The sequence below is a fragment of the Melanerpes formicivorus genome, unplaced genomic scaffold (genome assembly GCF_026170545.1).
Source record: "Melanerpes formicivorus ecotype bairdi unplaced genomic scaffold, bMelFor1.0.p_v2 SCAF_9, whole genome shotgun sequence".
Taxonomy (NCBI): domain Eukaryota; kingdom Metazoa; phylum Chordata; class Aves; order Piciformes; family Picidae; genus Melanerpes; species Melanerpes formicivorus.
Window position 1 is genome coordinate 2,938,277 of NW_027142361.1, and position 20,521 is coordinate 2,958,797.

General features: G+C 43.4%; 1 protein-coding gene across 23 annotated transcripts in view; it reads right to left on the reverse strand.

Annotated features, from left to right (window-relative positions):
* Positions 1-13,366: 13,366 nt before the first annotated feature.
* The window catches only part of DST (dystonin), a 523,559-nt gene continuing 516,404 nt past the window's right edge, over positions 13,367-20,521 (reverse strand). For all 23 annotated transcript variants that reach the window (XM_068142981.1, XM_068142971.1, XM_068142968.1 and 20 more), the window contains 2 exons: positions 15,735-15,858; positions 13,367-14,417 (listed from right to left, as the gene is read on the reverse strand). In XM_068142981.1, the coding sequence (XP_067999082.1) occupies positions 14,164-14,417; positions 15,735-15,858 (378 nt within the window). In that variant the 3' untranslated portion in view covers positions 13,367-14,163. The remainder of the gene's footprint in view (positions 14,418-15,734; positions 15,859-20,521) is intronic.

A 20,521-nucleotide genomic window follows, 5' to 3' on the forward strand; every position in this document is an offset into this window, starting at 1 on the left:
GCACGCAGAGTATTGGCGAAAGGTTGCAGAACACTTAAATGCCGAAGGAGATCAGGAAGGGCTTAGCCGGCTGGCTGCTTCACATCAAGCTTTTCCAGTAATGTATGCACAGGTCCCTTGGGAGCAAAATGTTGTTCAGGCTGATGTAACTCAATTGCCATGGAAATTGTTATCTCAATTAAGACAGACTGCGAGTCAGTTTGGGGTTCAATCTGAACCAGCTAGACAGATGATTGATTTTATTTATATGAACTATAATATGTTGCCTAGAGATTCTTATAATGTTATGAAGCTGATCCTAACAGCATCTCAATTTATGACATTTTTGAATGAGTGGGAACACCTAGCTAGACAATCAGCTGGAGTACAAAGACAGCAAAATGATCCATTATTTGGTGTAACAGTAGATCAGTTGTGTGGAACGGGACAGTATGAGAGACCAGAGTTACAGGCACTTTTACAGCCGCCTGTTTTGCAAGCATCAGCCCAGATAGTAAGGAGGGCTTTTGAAAAGCAGAAGGATGGAAATGCAAATCCTCACTATATGGGAATTAAGCAAGGTAGACAGGAACCTCTTGGTGAATTTGTAGATAAGTTGCTTGCCGCACTTAGAGCAGCAAGCGTAGGAGAAGGTATCCGAGAGGCAATTTTAAGGCAGTGTTTAATGCAGAATGGGAACCAGCAGACGCAGCAGCTTATTACATCAGCAGATCCTAGATGGACGGTAGCCGAATTGTTGCAGAGGGCTCAGGACTTGCCAAGCAATCCGATGGCCATGTTGACGGAGGTGATTGATAAGGGATTACAAAAACAGGCTGAGGTGTTGTCAATGACAATGACAAAACAGCTTGAGCATAGTCAACAGGTTATGGCAGCCTTAGTACCTTTGCGCACAGACTTGAAAGGGCAAGGCCGACCCTATAAGCAGTCATCAGACGAAATACAGTGTCATCGAAAAGCGTAAGGCGGAGATATCGTCTAAAGTAATGCCTGGACTTTTGGCCCATAGATCCGCTTTAGGGCATTTCCCTAGCGGAGATAGCTATTTTGATGAAGCTTGTTGGAGAGAATACAGGAACAAGTTGTGGGACTTGGTTATAGATGGTGATAAAACTGCTATAAAGCTGCAAAAGTCGTGGCGAGAATGCATGAACTGTGTTAAAACCTATGAACTGAAACAGCGAATGGCTGCTGCAGTTAGAGCAACTTTGTCAGGACGAGATGCAGCGCCAGGTGTATGTGAGTTGCAGCTGAAAGATGTGTCTGAGAACTGTCGACCGATCGACCGGGGCCGCCCCCGATACATCTTGCGGCGACCACACCGCGTTTACCAGCCGTCACCACTGCCGTTTGCACACAGTGGGGAAAAAGCCGGAAAAAGGCAGCTCAGTGTGTTCGACCCCTTTTTATCAACACCTTCCTCTGACATCGCCAGCGACGGCTTGGATTATGAAGACAACACCGGCAGCGAGGAATTCAAACAGCGCCGACTTTGCTTTACGGCCCCTCTTAGAAAAAATGGAGCGCTTGGAGGCTCGCGGTTACAGCGTTCCTACCACCGCATCCCTCCCGCGAGCCCTGCCGGCCCCCGCGGATACCGACGGCTCCGACCAAGGCGGTACCGGCTGACGCACCACCGACACCGACAGCACCGACAGTAGCAGCGGAGCAGCTGCCACGGCAGCAGCCCCCACCCCTTTCCCCCGCAGCGGCTTTAGCCGCACTACTCTGTTTTGATTTAAAGCAACAGTACTCATTTTGTCATTTCTGATTGCAACGTCTTTCAGAGATTTGTTATTTAGAGTTTTGTTAAGTTTTTCTAATAAGCATAATGAATAAGTAAGCATTTGGTATTTATAAGTACTTAGTACATAGTAATTGCAGTAAGGTGTATGCACTTAGTTAAGAGTTCAAATTGTAAGATTTTCTTTTGGTTCGAACCTTCTTAGTTGTCTGCCTAGGCATTTCAAAGGAGCTCCATGTAATATAGTTAAGGAATGTATAAACAGGTTTTAATTTTGGAAAGTGTTTTTTAGTTAATGTAACAATTTTATTTCTTTTTAGACACTGATTTGATGGATTAATTTTAACATAGTTTTTTAAGGTTTTAAGGATTTTTTGGTATTAGCATAAGTTAAGGTTTGTAGTAAATAGGTATTAATTTTAACAACTATTCCTTCACTAATGTGCAGAAGAACCAAGACTGAGAGGAAACAGCATTTCCCATGAAGTCGAACATCGATCACAATAACTGTTATGATAATCTGGGGTCAAAAGCATCAATCAAAAAAATATTTTGTCCTGAATGCTGAATTTGAAAATAGGCAGTTTGGGCTGGTAAATACAGAAAACCTATTTTGTGGTGAGAAAAAGGATTTAAATCCCCATGGAAAATTATTGAAAGGGATTGGCATAAGTGGGAAATAAAGACTAGAGAAATTTTAGTTGGGAAATATCAGGAATAATTAAAAGGATTAGTAAAAGGAAAAGTAAGAGACATAAGATTTTGAAGGAAGAGGAATTGAAATAACAAAAGCACAATGGGAAATGGTAAACGAACTATCCAAGGAAGTAGAGAAGAGACTCCGAATGGAATTTTGAAGTGGGTTAAGGAGTTAAAAAATCTGTAGGGCTCCTGAAGAATGCAACTGCTGCCGAGAAGAAAATACACCCGGCTGCTGGTTGCACCCCAGCAGGCCGAGGAGGCAGAGTTAACATATACTGGTGGAGCCTAATTTTGATCCTAACCCTATTTGCACATAAGGAGTCCAATCGAAATCAAAAACCACGTTCCCATGTGTGGAATCTTGATCAGACAGGAGAGAAAAGACTTGAACTTGAAAAAGCAATGGTAAATTTTTCTGCTACAGTTGAAATCATGATGAATGCAAGCATAGATGCAATAAAAGCGCAGCAAATTGAAATCAATAGTCTCTCGAAAATATCTACTCCGAATAGATTAGCTTTGGATTTTTTATATGTTCAGGAAGGGGGTGTATGTGTAGTCATAAATGTAAGTTGTTGTAGTTATGTTAATCTAGATAAACGAGTGGAAACAGATTTACAGGCGATTGTAAACCACAATCAGATATTACATCAGATTTCTTTAGATGATACTTCTTGTGGATTTAAAGAAATATGGGATAAATTAACTTTCTGGTTACCAAATCTAAATTGGCTTAAACATTTGTTTGTAATATTGTTGGAATAATTGTAATATTGCTATGCATAATACTCTGCAATTGTTGTTACAAAATACTAAGACCTTTAAGTAAGATTGCTCATGTCAATGAGTTACAAGTAGAGAATTATGATCAGAATGTGATCAGAACAGATGAACTTAATTATGATCCAATTAAGAAGGTTCTGAAATATCTGGAAATTTTAACACAAATCAATGGTGACAAAAAAAAAAAAAAAAAAGGGGGGGGGAATTGTGATGAATATACTGGTGATTTGTGTTAAAATTGTAAGACTTAGAGTGCACTGGGATTAAGGGTCAGGATCTTGTGAGGCCTGTTTAGAGGGTAAAGGGAAAGAAACCTATCTTGCAGACTTGCAAGGACACTGTCTGGTTAATTGCAGACATCACGGCTGAGAAGGAGCTGTCTTAAAGATAAACATTCAGAACTGGGAATTTGTTTTCTTCAGATAAGAAGCCTGCACAATTGAGCATGTGTGAAAGTGGATGCTTTGACCCTTACCACACTGAATGTAGGGAGAAGGGATTTATATGTTATCTCACCAGTTCGCTATAATTTTACACACCTAGAGGGAAAATCAAAATTCATAACAACACAACATGCATTTTCATTTTCGATTGAAAACATCAACAAATGGTACCAATAAGAGATCAGTATTACTAGGATGAGCAAAAACGCATTATTATTTTATATTGGGCAAAGCAATGAAGCTCTTTTGCTCTTGCTGATTGCCTGCAAGTTTTCTGTCTGTGAAGCTAGAGCCTGGCCAGATCTACCTTTACAGATTAAAGAAATCTTGCTACCCTTAAACAAATTATGATTTTTGACCATCCTAGAGAAAATAAAGATGAAACATAACAGGTAATAATTAATTGATTAAACTTTTTCAGATGTGTCAGATAGGGATACCCAGACTTAATGTAAATATGTTTGTTAATTATAGTAGTAAGTTTTAAGGTTCTTAGGCATTATTGTACTCATTTTGATTATTGTTAAACTTGTTTATAATTGTATTATGCAAAGTGTTCAAAGAATAACCTCCAAGGCCTTACTTGCACAAAAGAAAACCGGGGGAATTTGTTGGGGGTTGTTTTGAGCAAGAGGGGCCTTGCGTCCCAGGAACGCCTGTGCAATTCAGGCCTTGAAGAATTCTCTGTTGATAATATAGTGGTGCCGTAAGAGATGTGAGAAAGTGCTGATTGCTTGGTATGCTGAAGTCCAGCTGCCCCTGAGATGGGAGGCAAGCAAGATAAGGAGGAGGCGAGATCTGGGAAAGAGAGCAATTAGGCCGGATAGAAGAATTCCACAGAGTTGTGAAAACAATGATGTAACCTTTTAGAGAGCAACCAATAGTATGTTGCCAAGTGGGCATAATTATAGCAAACTGTATATAAGATGTGTCTGATGCTCAATAAAGTTGGATTCCGCTGATCAAATTGGTCGAATAAGCGGCCCCTTCTTGCAGTACACCTCGAGTCTAAACCTCCACTGGCGCAGCTTGAGACTGTGTCCCCTTGTTCTGGTGCTGGTTGCTGGGAGAAGAGACCAACCCCTTCCTGGCCACAACCACCTTTCTGGTAGTTGTTGAGGGCAATGAGGTCACCCCTGAGCCTCCTCTTCTCCAGGCTAAACAATCCCAGCTCCCTCAGCCTCTCCTCATAGGGCTTGTGTTCAGGCCTCTCACCAGCCTTGCTGCCCTTCTCTGGACACGCTCAAGTGTTTCGATGTCCTTCTTAAACTGAGGGGCCCAGAACTGGACACACTACTCAAGGTGCGGCCTAACCAAAGCAGAGTACAGGGGCACTATGACCTCTCTGCTCCTGCTGGCCACACTATTCCTAATGCAGGCCAGGATGCTATTGGCCCTCCTGGCCACCTGGGCACAATGCTGGCTCATATTCAGGTGGCTGTCGATCAGCACACCCAGGTCCCTCTCTGTTTGGGAGCTCTCCAGCCACTCCGACCCCAGCCTATAGCTCTGCATGGGATTGCCGTGGCCAAAGTGCAGCACTTGGCACTTGGACTTGTTGAATGCCATCCCATTGGACTCTGCCCATCTGTCCAGTTGGTCGAGGTCCCTCTGCAGAGCCTTTCTACCCTCTAATTGACTAACATCTGCCCCTAACTTTGTGTCATCTGCAAACTTGCTGATGACTGACTCTACCCCTTCATCCAGATCATCGATGAATATGTTGAAGAGGACAGGGCCCAGCACTGATCCCTGGGGGACACCCCTGGTGACTGGCCTCCAGCTGGATGTGGCACCATTCACTACCATTCTCTGGGCCCGGCCCTCCAGCCAGTTCCTAACCCAGCACATAGTGTAATGGTCCAATCCACGGGCTGACAGCTTAGTCAGCAGTTTGCTGTGGGGGACGGTGTCAAAGGCCTTGCTGAAGTCCAGGTAGACCACATCCACAGGCCTCCCCACATCCACCAGACGGGTCACCTGATCATAGAAGGAGATCAGGTTGGAGAGGCAGGATCTGCCCTTCCTAAATCCATGCTGGCTGGACCTGAGCCCTTGGCCATCCTTCAGGTGCGCCGTTATTGCCGCCAGGATAATCTGCTCCATCACTTTCCCTGGCACTGAGGTCAGGCTGACCGGCCTGTAGTTTCCAGGTTCCTCCATCCGACCCTTCTTGTGGATGGGGACCACGTTGGCCAGTTTCCAGTCATCTGGGACCTCACCGGTGAGCCAGGACTGGAGGAAAATGATGGAGAGTGGCCTAGCTAGCACATCTGCCAGCTCTCTCAGCACCCTAGGATGGAACCCATCCGGTCCCATGTACTTGTGAATATCCAAGTGGCTCAGCAGGTCCCGAACTAATTCCTCATGGATTTCTGGGGCATTACACTGCTCCCCAACCCCATCGCCCAGCTCCGGAGGCCACTCGTCCTGAACTCCTGCCTTGCTGTTAAAAATTGAGGCAAAGAAGGTGTTCAGGACCTCAGCTTTCTCCTCGTCTTCAGTCACCATGTTCCCCTCCAGGTCCACTAGGGTGTGCAGGTTCTTCCTGCCCTTCTTCTTATTGTTAATATATTTATAAAAATGCTTTTTATTGTCTTTGACTGAGGTGGCCAGCTTCAGTTCCAGCTGGGCCTTAGCCTCCCTAATTTTATTCCTACATAATCTAACAGCTTCCTTGAACATACCTCGAGAAGCCTTCCCCTCCTTCCAAAGGTGATACAGCCTCTTCTTCCCCCTTAAATCCTCCAGGAGCTGCTTGCTCATCCAGGCCGGTCGCCTTCCCCGCCGGTTTGCCTTTCGGCACGTGGGAACCGCCAGTTCCTGTGCCTTCAAGAGCTCCTGTTTGAAGTAGGTCCAACCCTCCTGAACCCCTTGGTTCATGAGGGCTGGTACCCAGGGGACTTTGCAGACAAGTTTCTTAAGTAGGCTGAAGTAAGAAATGGTCTTGTATCTCTTATAATTGAGGAGTATTTTGTCCTGAATGCTGTAACTGTAAAACTGTAAAAGTAGGCCCAAAAATAGGAAGTTTGGATTGATAAATATAGAGATCTTATTTTGTGGTAACGAAAAAGGATTTAAATCCCCATGGAAAATTCTTGAAAGGGATTGGCATAAGTGGGAAATAAAGGCTAGAGAAATTTTTAGTTAGGGATACCAAGAACAATTAGAATAGAATAGAATGGAATGGAGTAGGCCAGGTTGGAGGAGACCTTCGGGATCGTCGTGTCCGGCCTATCGACCAATCCAACCCACCTGATCAACTGGGCCATGGCACCAAGCACCCTATCGGGTCTCCTCTTGGGCACCTCCAGTGGAGGTGACTCCACCACCTCCCCGGGCGGCCCATTCCAGTGGGCAGTCACTCTCTCTGTGTAGAACTTCTTCCTGGCATCCAGCCTGAACCTCCCCTGGTGCAGCCTGGGACTGTGTCCTCTTGTTCTGGTGCTGGCTGCCTGGGAGAAGACACCAACCTCTGCCTGTCTACAACCTTCCTTCAGGTAGTTGTAGAGAGCAAGGAGGTCTTCCCTGAGTCTCCCCTTCTCCAGCTAAGCAACCCCAGCTCCCTCAGCCTCTCCTCATAGGGCTTGTGTTCCAAACCCCTCATCAACTTCATTGCCCTTCTCTGGACACGCTCCAGCAAGTCAACATCCTTCCTAAACTGAGAGGCCCAGAACTGGACACAGTACTCGAGGTGTGGCCCAACCAGTACAGCATACAGGGGCAGAATGACCTCCCTGCTCCTGCTGGCCACACTGTTCTTGATGCAGGCCAGGATGCCATTGGCCCTCTTGGCTGCCTGGGCACACTGCAGGCTCATGTTCATCCTACCATCAACCAGCACCCCCAGGTCCTTCTCTGACTGGCCACTCTCCAGCCACTCTGACCTCAGCCTGTAGCACTGCATGGGGTTACTGTGACCAATGTGCAGAACCCAGCACTTAGATGTGTTAAATCTCATGCCATTGGATTCTGCCCATCTGTCCAGGTCCCTCTGCAAAGCCTCTCTACCCTCCAGCAGAACAACTCCTGCCCCAGCTTGGTGGTGTTCGCAAATTTACTGATGATGGACTCAATGCCCTCATCCAGATCATCAATAAAGATGTTAAAGAGCATGGGGCCCAGCACTGATCCTTGGGGCACACCACTAGTGACTGGCCGCCAGCTGGATGTGACACCATTCACCACCACTCTCTGGGCTCTGCCTCCAGCCAGTTCCTAACCCAGCTCAGAGTGCTCCTGTCCAAGCCATGGGCTGACAGCTTGGCCAGGAGTTTGCTGTGGGGGACAGTGTCAAAAGCCTTGCTGAGGTCCAGGTAGACTACATCCACAGGCTTCCCCACATCCACCAGGCAGTCACCTGATCATAGAAGGAGATCAGGTTTTTGAAATTGAAAGGGTTAGGAGAAGGAAAAAAGTAAGGAAGACATAAGAAAAATTATTGTACAGGATTTTGAGGGAAGAGGAATTGAAATAACAAAAGCACAATGGGAAATGGTAAACAAGCTAACTGAGGAAGCAGAGAAGAGACTCCGAATGAAATCTTAAAGTGGGTTAAGGAATCTGTGGGGCTCCTGAAGAATGTAACTGCTGCCAAGAAGACATGACACCTGGCTGCTGGTTGCACCCAGTAGGCTAAGGAGGCAGAGTTTACATATGTTGAAAGGGAGCACAGTCAGCTCAGTCAGTGGAGCATGAGACTCTTAATCTCAGGGTCATGGGTTCAAGCCTGCATCAGACAGGCAGTAGTGTCCTTTTACTGTTGGATATGTTCCCAGCTACCTGAGAATTCAGCACACAGGTTTCCTTTGATAGGGACAGTCTTTCCTGATGTAACAGAAATACAAAAAGCATTCCAAAAGCCCAGCAACTTGAGGATTGTACCAAGATTCCACAATTTCAGTTAAGGGGGAGATTACAATTTGAAGAACCCTTGGATGTAATTATGCCTGTACCTTGTATCCAGCGATGTTGGGAGACAACTATAGGCAGGAATAAAGGGGAAATAGGACTGACCTTGGATGTGGGAATGTAATTTTTATAGGACAGTAATCAAAGTGTTCACAATTTATTAGTTAGGAAGAAGGAAATACGGGGAGCCATGATCAGACTAGAAAGAAAGAACACATACCTAAAGGATGGCTGATACCTATTGGGTCAGGATGGTATTGGATATGTGGTAAAAATGCTTAGAAGGTATTACCCTTAGGCGGGTAAGGAAGATGTGCTATAGGACTGGCCTATTCTCATATCTTTATAGTAAATCAGCCACAGGAATTACTCAGGAGCTTTGTAAGAAGAACCAAGAGGGGAGCAAATCCACTACCAACCAGGCATAGCAAGTTTCACAGTTTTGCTAGGAGGTTTCTACCTTGGCTTGGGGTTAGTGAATTTGAAAAAGCAATGGTAAATTTTTCTGCTATAGCTGAAATTATGATGAATGCAAGCATAGACACAACAAAAGCTCGACAGCTTGAAGTCAATAGTCTCTCAAAACAGGTTATCTCTGGATTTCTTACATATTGTACGTGTAGTCATAAATGTAAGCTGTTGTAGTTATGTTAATCTGTAGTTATGTTAAGTGATTGTAGATCACAATCAAATATTACATCAAATTTCTTTGGATGATACGTCTTGTGGATTTAAAGAAATATGGGATAAGTTAACTTCTTGCTTATCGAATATAAGTTGCTTTAAACAATTGTTTGTAATACCTGTTGGAATAATTGTAATACTGATCTGTGTAATTCATTGTAATTGTTGTTTTAAAATGGTAAGACCTTTAGGTAAAATTGTTTATGCCGATAAGTTACAAGCAGATGGTTATGATCTGAAGGTGATCAAAATAGAGGAACTTAATTATGATCCAATTAAGGAGTTTATGAAATATCTGGAAATTTTACCACAAATCAATGGTGACAAAAAAAAATGGGGGATTGTGATTAATATACTGGTGATTTGTGTTAAAATTATAAGGCAGAGTGCACTGGGATTAAGGGTCAGGATCTTGTGAGTCCTGTTTAGAGGGTAAAGGGAAAGAAACCTACCTTGCAGACTTGCAAGGATACTGTCTGGTTAATTGGAGACATCATGGCTGAGAAGGAGCTGTCTTAAAGATAAACATTCAGAACTAGGAATTTATTTTCTTCAGATAAGAAGCCTGCACAATTGGGCATGCGTGAAAGTGGATGCTTTGACCCTTACCACACTGAATGTAGGGAGAAGGAATTTGACCACCGATTCTAAGACTAATTATCATATGCCTGCCTTCTATTTAGCATAAGTTTGCTTATGTAGATGATGTAACTACATAAGATGAAGAAAACTATTGTAAGGTTGCTTTTGGGGTGAAGTTTTGTACCCTCACATGCCCAACCGGTTGCTTTGCTTGTTTTTATTGCTTTTATTGCCTTTTTACGATCTTTTAGTGCCAATAAATCTGTTACCAAAAACTTTTACCTGGAGTCATCTATAACAGTAGAGGTTCAGTGAACCGAGCTGGACCTGCACATTCAGATCTGCTACAGGAAGTAGAAGGTGATAGAGTTCCTGTTGTTAGAGAAAGGAATCTGTTAGGTAAAACTCTTTGGGTATTTTCTCCCTCAGGAGAGGCTAAACCTGTCCGAGGGGTGGTTTCAGCTGAAGGTCCGGGTCACACTTATTGGGTAATGCAAGAGAATGGTGAAATTCAGTGTATTCCACAAAGAAATTTAACTTTAGCTGAAAGAGGTTGATTTCAACCTGTTGTACAGCTATATCGCATCCAAAGGAAGAATCTATGAGGAATCTATGGTGCACGAACCCTGAGAGCCCTAAGTCAACTAAGAGACCCTGAGAATCCCTGTTTTCCTTTTATTCGCTTCATCGGCGAAGGAATAAACTGTTTTCCATTTTTCTCATTTTCTGATTTTCTTGGACTTTTGAATCATCTACATCTGAGTATAGCCGTAATGGACTATGAACTTTACTTATGAACTGTAAATATTGTCTTGGATTGAATGGACGATATGAGCAGCCAATGAAATTGTTTAGAAGGGGTGGACTGTGACTGTTTGAGGCTGTGCTTTTAAGAAAGGGACACTGTGACTGAATGTTTTATAAACAAAAGACAAGTCTAAACTAATTTCATTGGTGAGTTGGTAGAGTGGAAGTTTAAGTTTTGAATGCGACTGAGATTTTCCTCAGTGTTCACTTTTTCCTCCTCCTTTTTGCAGCTTGCGGCTTCTAGGCTCTCTGCCAGACTGACCTTGGACTGATAAGCGTGAGGCCTGCAAAACCTACTAACATTTTGCTCTAATTTATAACTGCTTTTAATTAACAACTGCTCCTTTTCTCTCTTTCTAACCCTCTCTGGGGTAAAAGGGGAGAGAATGGGGTACAGGGGGGGTACCCTCCTCCTGGCGGGGGAGGGGAATCTCATTCCTGTGTTACTTTGCTGTATATTTCTGTGTATATATTGTAAATACTGTAAATCATGTGTGTGTATATATATCCTGCATACCCTAAACCGGCTTGTAAATACAGCATCCCTTTTTGCTCATCCGGCTGTGGTTAGCTGTGGTCAATTTTTTTTTTTTTTTCCCTTCACTTTGTGGGAGGGAGAAGGCCGGGCCTTCCCCTCAACCCACAACAATCTCCTAGCCACACACTTTCTAGCTTTCCTCTTTGTTTTTCTGTTTTGCATAAACTGATTGTGTAAGTCAGCTTGTGAGTCTGCAGGACGTTCTTGGACAACTCAGACAACTTCATCCTAGTAATACTGCCAGTGTTATCAGTGAATTCAGGTATCACCACTACCTTCATGTGATCAGCTGAGCTTCTGCTTCATTTTCATCATGATAGGGGACCAACCCAGTCTTCCTCTAAAATTCTTCTACTAAAGGTACAGCATTTTCCAGTACATGAATAGTCAGGTTTAGACTACCTGGTCTGTCAAGTTGGTCAAATTCTTCCCAGGTCTTTCTAATACTATTAGAGAGCATTTTGGATTTCTAGGGATTCTTTCACTATTTACTACAGCACCTACCCAGCCATGCTATGGTATTCCTACTGGAAGTTGCATCCTTTTTCCAATAAAAAAGAAGTATTACTCACCCTCTCAAAGAATCTGCAAATGGCAAAAATATGCCAGTGACAAAAAGAGCAAATTAATTTACTCTTTATGCCTTTCATACATGGTAAATGTCACAGTCTAATATGGAGAAAATAATTATTGACACAAAATAATTACATACAATTTCATATGACAGGATATGTGCAATCAAGTGTTTTATTAAACAAATACAGGAGCTAACCAAAAGTTGACTGCTGATAATGTCCAGCCAACATGGATTTAGGAAGGGCAGGTCCTGCCTCTCCAACCTGATCTCCTTCTATGATCAGGTGACCCGTCTGGTGGATGTGGGGAGGCCTGTGGATGTGGTCTACCTGGACTTCAGCAAGGCCTTTGACACCGTCCCCCACAGCAAACTACGGGCTAAGCTGTCAGCCCGTGGATTGGACCATTACACTATGTGCTGGGTTAGGAACTGGCTGGAGTGCCGAGTCCAGAGAGTGGTAGTGAACGGTGCCACATCCAGCTGGCGGCCAGTCACTAGTGGTGTCCCCCAGGGATCAGTGCTGGGCCCTGTCCTCTTCAACATCTTCACTGATGATCTGGATGAGGGGGTCGAGTCAGTCATCAGCAAGTTTGCAGATGACACAAAGTTAGGGGCAGATGTTAGTCAGTTAGAGGGTAGAAAGGCTCTGCAGAGGGACCTCGACCAACTGGACAGATGGGCAGAGTCCAATGGGATGGCATTCAACAAGTCCAAGTGCCGAGTGCTGCACTTTGGCTACGGCAATCCCATGCAGAGCTACAGGCTGGGGTCGGAGTGGCTGGAGAGCTCCCAAACAGAGAGGGACCTGGGGGTGCTGATCGACAACCACCTGAATATGAGCCACCAGTGTGCCCAGGTGGCCAGGAGGGCCAATGGCATCCTGGCCTGCATTAGGAATAGTGTGGCCAGCAGGAGCAGGGAAGTCATTGTGCCCCTGTACTCTGCTTTGGTTAGGCCGCACCTTGAGTACTGTGTCCAGTTCTGGGCCCCTCAGTTTAAGAAGGACATCGAAACACTTGAGCGTGTCCAGAGAAGGGCAACAAGGCTGGTGAGAGGCCTTGAGCACAATCCCTATGAGGAGAGGCTGAGGGAGCTGGGATTGTTTAGCCTGGAGAAGAGGAGGCTCAGGGGTGACCTCATTGCCCTCTACAACTACCTGAAAGGTGGTTGTAGCCAGGAAGGGGTTGGCCTCTTCTCCCAGGCAACCAGCACCAGAACAAGGGGACACAGTCTCAAGCTGCGCCAGGGGAGGTTTAGACTTGAGGTGAGGAGGAAGTTCTTCACCGAGCGAGTCATTCGTCATTGGAACAGGTTGCCCAGGGAGGTGGTTGAGTCATCGACCCTGGAGGCGTTCAAGAGGAGATTGGACATGGCACTTGGTGCCATGGTCTAGTCATGGGGTCTGTGTTGATGGGTTGGACTCGATCCTCGTGGTCCTTTCCAACCTAAGTGATACTGTGATACTGTGATACTGTAATGGGAAGATACATTAAAGCCTATGTTCCTACAGCAATTATTGGTCATCTGAAATGATACATGCCCTGAAACAGAACACAAAAAACTCTCTTCCTGGGAAATAAGAAATACAATAGAAATAAAGTTAAGGGACATGTTTATTTTGAAGCTTTCTGCAAGCAAAATTGCTTTGATACAAAAGGACTTTGATGTTACAGTGCTACCATCCACTCGAGCAAAAGAAAAACTCACATTTACATTAATGCACTTTATATTGATTTTCTTGCAGAATAATAGTTTGGATATCCAGAAGGTGTCTGGCCTCATTGAAAGCAATGGCACAGAAATGCTGCAAGGTACTGGAGTATCATCATGTTACTGACAAGTGCTTAATTACCTCTGTGAGATCTTGAAGAGATGCAGTATAAATAAGGGTACTGTGAACGTGGGTTTGTATTCCTCGGGAGTTTCGTTGTACAGCCGTTAGTGTTTGTTTAGTTAGCTCGGGATGTGTCATTGTGTCTTTTGGCTTTTTAGTATTCTCTTTTTCTTTTTTAAAGAAAAATGAGGTATTCTTCACCATTAGCTAATGACATAGTGACAGGCCTATTTTACTGAGGTTGCAGAGACTTACTGTACATTCAGTACACTGTACATTCGGCAATGAGTTTTTAGTGTACTTTCTACACATTACTGTGTACAACTGTTAGTTTACATTAAAACTCTTCCCTCTTCTCACAGGATATGGCATAAACAAAACCAAATCTGACAAAAATTGTACACATAAAGTAAGAAGACAAATACACAAATAAGGCCATCTCCAGAATTAAAAATCCACCTCTTGTGATATTTCACAATAATTTCTATATAATTGTTTACATCTTACAAACTTAAATACTGAACGCAAAAGGAAAAGGCCTTTACAGAGCAAATCATATTATCTCTTCAAAGACTTGTCCAATTTGGTGGCTAATGGCCTTCTCTGGGGAGTTGGAATTTTAGAAGGCTTGGCTGATCCTGGCCGAGAACCTGCTCGGAGTGTCGGTCTGCTTGTAGCAGGAACAGTCTCTGACATATCTGAGCACATAGACTGGATTTCTGAAATGTCAAAGTCAGATGCGTCACTGCCTCGGCGGCTACTCGACCTGCTGCCCGCCTTGCTTCCAGGTCTGCTAGGAATTCTTTTGGTTTCTAGAAAGATAAAAAGATAGCCTCCAGTATTAGAGGTAAGGATGTACTGGGCTTTCCTAGGTCTTAGGCAATCCCCAAAATGCCTCATTGCACAAATTAAACTTTAGACCTCTGCCAGGCAAGCTAGATGCTGCTGTATCTCATGCCAAGATCAAACACTGAGACTTAGTTAATTTGTCACTAGCACATCTCATTAAAAATGAATTGTCCTGGCAACTTTTCTTGACCTACTAAACATGTGGTGTACCTTCACTCAACACCTACAGCCTTTCTTTCCCCTGCCATTTCCTCAGCTATGAATTTAAACAACACAATATCTGGCCTCTTCCAGCATTCAGGATTTCTTGGCATATGTACCTTGGAGATGCAGATGAATATCCCTATTTTTAAATGTGTATTCCCCTTTAAAAAAAACAAACAAAAACTCACAGAGTTGAAACAAGGGCAGAGTATAAATTTTCTCCAACAAAGGGCTGAGTTAACGAGCTCTCAGCAAGCTTGCTGGAGTGAAAGCCTGCCCAGACAACACACCATGAAGAAAAAACCACAACAAAGATCTTAAACAGAAAATCATTAATGTGGTTTTTCACAATTTTCAAATTACTTATTGAATATTTTTGATCTTAACAAATCTTGTTCCCTGCATGGGTGAAGAACACCAAGCTGAAATGGAAATCTTAGGTGGCTCAGTTTTCAAATCACCTATAAAATACACTGCTCTTTGAACAGGATTTTCCAGTGCTACTCTGTGTGTGCTTCAGAGCTTAACACAGGAAGGAAATCCAGTAGAGTAATCTATTCTCACGATCCAGCCCTCTCCCTTATTCAGAGCTGCTCTGAGGATCCTGGAAGAGCACAGCTTCACTACTTTCTATTTTCATATACTGTTTTATACTCTATGAGATGTTCCATTAGTAAGGTAATCTAGAGTTCCTCCCTGCAGTTATGCAATCACAATTAAGCGATCCTTTTGCTTCATCACAGTTGTGCAAAACTCAAATACTGTGAGGAACTAAAACCTTTAAGTAAATGCTTCTTCCCTAGTTCTTTCAGCAGACACGTTGGAGATACCTTTGTCAAGAAAGTTGCAATCATGAATTTGCACATCCAGAGCTGAACATACCTGCTGAGCAACCATGTGAATGGGGGAATGTTATTCTGATTATATGCACCCCCGGCAATACAGTGGAGACAGTGGGACTTCTACTCACTCCTTCCTACTCTTTTTACATCTCCTTCACACCCTAGTGTGACCCCAAGTATTCAGGTAGAAAACAAAGCAAATGGTAGACCAAGTTCTAAAGTCAAAACACTTGCCTGCAAACTGAGCTCTAACTCTAGTTGCTGCTGTTGACAGGATGCCGCTGTCTTCTCCTGAGTGGAAACCTTTCCCTGATAGATATCCTGGCAGTCTGAGTTTACTTCCTTGAATTGGTGTTCCCTGTGCAAAAAATCCCAAAAAAATATTTTTTAAAAATTGTCACTACTGAAGAGAGGATTACTAGGTAGTACACAGCTTAGAACGTGGCCATTGCAACAACATTCACTGTGGATCTGAAACAGCAATTTGAGTCACTGTGGATATTTTTATGACGTGACATTTTGAACATTCCTCTAGCAACTAGTATTTGAAGCAGTTCAAATGTAAAACATCAACAACAAAATAACAGTCTGCTTGACATGAACATTTGAGCATTGTTTGTGTGCATTTCAATGCATAAAGAAGAGAAAAGCTACCTTCTTATAATTAGTTAATCACGTAAGATTAGTTGATGGTACATGACTTAGAGACAAGTTGTAGAGGTTTTATGTCTGCACAGCTTCACTTTCCACCATTTTGACCACGGTTATATCTGGTGAATATGTTTGTTTCAATGCTATAAATGTTTCAAAGGCCAAATAAAATTACTGAAGTTCCAAACTTTTTGCTAGAAAAAAGCAGGAAAAAAGAAGACATAGGACTAATTAAAAATAGTTCTTGTTCTCAATACATTGTCTGAAATGTCTCTAACTCCACAGTCTTACCCTACCTGCTTTCTCATTTATGAAGTCTTGATTTGCAACATGCCCCAAACAATAAGATCTTTTTCAAAACTGCAAGAACTAAATCCTCAGATGCCAAAATCCATGTAACATACAAGATAGGAGGTGTATGCAAACTAGAGTAGGGGTGCAGTATTAATATTCATTTAATCAACACAAAAATAAAAAGTAAATACCCCAAAAGAACCACAAAAAACCTGCAGTGATGAACACAGCACACTGAGTAGTCTGGATCCCAAGATCCCATGCTCTGTGCCATGTGTCCCCATGCAGCAATGGGGCAGATTTAGGTACTGAAAATGAAAATCCAGGAGTGTGTTGGGAGCTGTCTAGAACCAAACATGCCAGAAGCATGCCTGGCATCTGACAGCTTGGAACCAATTCTGGTACATCTGAACAAAAGAGCATTGAGATGCTACAGAGAATCTGCTGGCTCTGACAGGAATGGTAACAATGTTAAACTCTCTTTAAAGCCAAGTACAAATGCTTAATGTTCCAGCCAGCCTTGGAAATATCTGCTAGACAGAGAATGCTTGGGAGGATAAGGAAAGGGAGCATTCTCCATAACCTTGCTGAACCTGCTGCCCTTTAGGCAAGGCCCTGGCAGAGAATCATTGGGGCAAGATGAATAAACAAGTGTGCTCTTCAGTTTTGCCCTAAACCCAAATGCAGTCTACACATAAAATAAGTAACTGCTCTCTTGGGCAGAAAATGCTGCAGAATGCTTCAGAAATTCACTGTAACCTACCCCTCCTAGTTCTATTTATAATCTCAATCCATGTTGGTTTACATAAGAAAACATCACTGAAAACTACTGGCAGTTGCAAGAACATTTGAAATCAATGTCAACTGCTTTCACCTCATTGTAATTCAATGACAAATATCTTTCCATGTTGTGACCGTTTGAGGCTGTGCCTTTAAAAAAGGGACGCTGTGACTGAATGTTTTATAAACAAAGGACAGGTCTAAACTAATTTCATTGGTGGATTGGCAGAGTACTGCCTTAAGTTTTGATTCCCAGAGAGACTTTTGGCAGTCTTGCACTTTTTCCCCCTCCTTCTGCAGCTTACAGCTTCTGGGCTTTTGGCCAGACTGACCTTGGACAGATAAGGCCTCTACTAACATATTCTGCTTTAATTAACAATTGCTCTTTTTCTCTCTTTCTAACACTCTTTTGGGGAAAAAGGGGAGAAAAGGGGGGTACGGGGGGGGGGAGGGGGACCCTCCTCAGCAGAGGAGGGGATTTCGTTCCTGTATTACTTTGTTGTATATTTCTGTGTATATATTGTAAATACTGTAAATTGTGTATATAACCTACATTTCCTAAACCGCTTGTAAATACAGCACATTCCTTTGCTCATCCGGCTGTGGTTTTTCTTTCATTTTTTTTTCCCTTCACTTTGGGGGGGGGAGAAGGCTGAGGCCTTCCCCTCAACATTTTTCTTGGCTTCCTAACATGTGGCAGAAAATTAGCTTGATTTATTTATTTATTGCTTTATAGCCGGATTAGCAAAACATGAAGGTGCTGCGGATCTTGGAGTGCTTGTTTTTTTCAATTTTTGGGGCTCTGGTCTACAGATATTGTTTGGGTTTGATTCTGGATTACCTTAGTAAATATTTGATGCAGAAAATTTATTTGTGGTGCATGTATCGGGTCAGACTTCTGTATGCACGCTGCGTCAATTTCTTCTGGCCAGCGAGATACAGGAATGTGACCTCTAGCACTCTCCCGATTGAGATAAAAGAGTTTACGATCCCAGTAGGAGAAAGGGTAACTTTAAGTGATGGCTGGGATCCAAAGGTGATTTATTTGATGTGTGTAATCCTGCTGCTGGTGATAACTAATGTGTATTCACTGTTTTCCTTGCGTCGGGAGAGGAAGGTATCCAGAGCGTGTTTTGTTATTAAAACTAGATCAAAGAGAAAGCGGCACGGCTCTGGGTCAGTCCCAGAGATGTCTAGTGATGAGGAGTGTGCAGAATCTGTGTCAGTTAAAAAGAAAGCTAAAAAGTTAATTGGAAAAGCTGCTCTGAATGGTTTTGCCGCTTATTCTGGCAAGCTGCCAGGGGCGGCAGCAACTGCCAACATGACGTCTCCTCCTTCTCGTCCTCCTGTTTCTTCCTCAGCCATTAATGGGGCAGGGTCATCTCCGTCTTCTTGCACGGTGGGACCGGAAGCCACTGCCCCAGTAGCTGATTTGTTGCAGAACCTGTCAGTTTCTGTTAAGGTGGCTGTAAATTCAAACACAGCTCCAGTTAAAGTGGCTGTTTTAAAGACTAGAAGTGGAAAGACCAACAATGATCCAGGAGCTAATGGAGGAAAAGAGCAGGAGACCGATCCTGGTGAGGGACCCTCTACTAGAAAAGATCCTGCTGAGGACGAAGAGAAGGTTTGTTTTAAAGATCTAGCTGAGTTAGTGAGATCAAAACAGGATAGAGATGCAGCTAAGAGACGAGCTAGCAGAGGTGGTTCTCAGCTTAAAGAGATCCTTGAGAGAGTGGCAGCAGGATTATGGGGACAACAAGTTGAGGAAGAGGAGTCAGATGACATTTCGGACTGTTCCTCACCAAGGGAAGAGTTACGAAATGTCCGTAAAGATTACACCAGGGCAGATAAGGAGCCAGTTCTAGCTTGGCTTAGTAGATGTTATGATACAGGTGCTCCAGCTCTAATGGTTGGAGACCAGTCAGCAGCTCAGCTAGGAACTCTCTTGATGGATAATGGAATAGATAGACATCTAGGCAAAGTTCTCGGTAAGGTTAATCTGTGGATACGCCTTTTAATGGCGGTTGCCCCGAGATACCCTTCCCGAGATGATCTTCCATGGAATCCTAAACCCTGGACTACCATAGATGAGGGAATTAAGTGCCTGAGAGAATTTGCTGTTAGGGAGATACTCTATGGTGAACATGAAACTCTGAATCCTGATGACATTCCTGTGGGTATTGGTATTGCTAAAAAGATCATCAAACTTGTTCCTTCTAATTATGCAAACATTCTGGCAAGCAGAATTGTGTCAAGAAATTATGGTGGAGCTCCTCCTACGGTTGGCCAATTCACTGATCAAATGAGACAATTGGAGGATAGCATGACACCTGTTTCTTTGGTTTCAGCCATAGAAACTTTGTCTGGAAAAACTGAGAGTTGCATGAAGGATCTGAAAGATTCCATATACCAGTTGGCACAAAAAGGTAATTTCAATTCTTCCTCCAGGTGGATACAAGTTTCATCTGTGAGGAATAGATGTCCTCCAAGGAGGTCATTCCAAAACAGATCAAATCAAAACAGACCACCAAGGCAATCACGTAGAACTATTTGGATAACTCTGCATGATCAGTTTGTTGAGAACATAAACAGATGGGATGGCCAACCAACTTCTAATCTTTTCAGGAGACTGAGGGAATTGCAAAGTGGCAGAACCCGAGGTAGCAATACCAGAAGGGTAGCTGTTACTTCCACAGTTCCCCAGAACAACCCTAGTAGCTCCAACAGTGGCTCCAGCTATAACACTGCACACTGTGCTCAATGCACATGTGGGCATGCACTCCATAACTAGGGGTGCCCTGCCTCCCGCCAGGGGGAGGAGAGGGATAACAGAGATAATAGAATCTATTGGGATGTGTACATCCAGTGGCCTGGCACTTCACAATTTCGGAAGTACAGGGCCTTGGTTGACACAGGAGCTCAGTACACCATAATGCCATAAAATTATCAGGGATCAGAGTCTATAACTATTCTGGGAGTCACTGGTGGATCTCAAGAGTTAAGTAAGGTGGAGGTTAATATAAGTTTAACTGGTAAACAATGGAGGAAGCATACAGTTGTGACCGGTCCGGACGCACCTTGTATTTTAGGAATTGATTTTCTGAGAGAAGAGCGTTTCAAAGACCCTAAAGGTTACAAATGGGCTTTTGGAGTAGCTTCTGTAGAAATTGATGGAGAAAATCTAAAGCTGTCTGCTAGACCTGAGCTTTCTGATGAATCTGCAGTTGTGGGACAACATAAGATACAGGACATTAAATTGCCGGTTGCTTCTCAGACTGTGCATCACAGACAATACA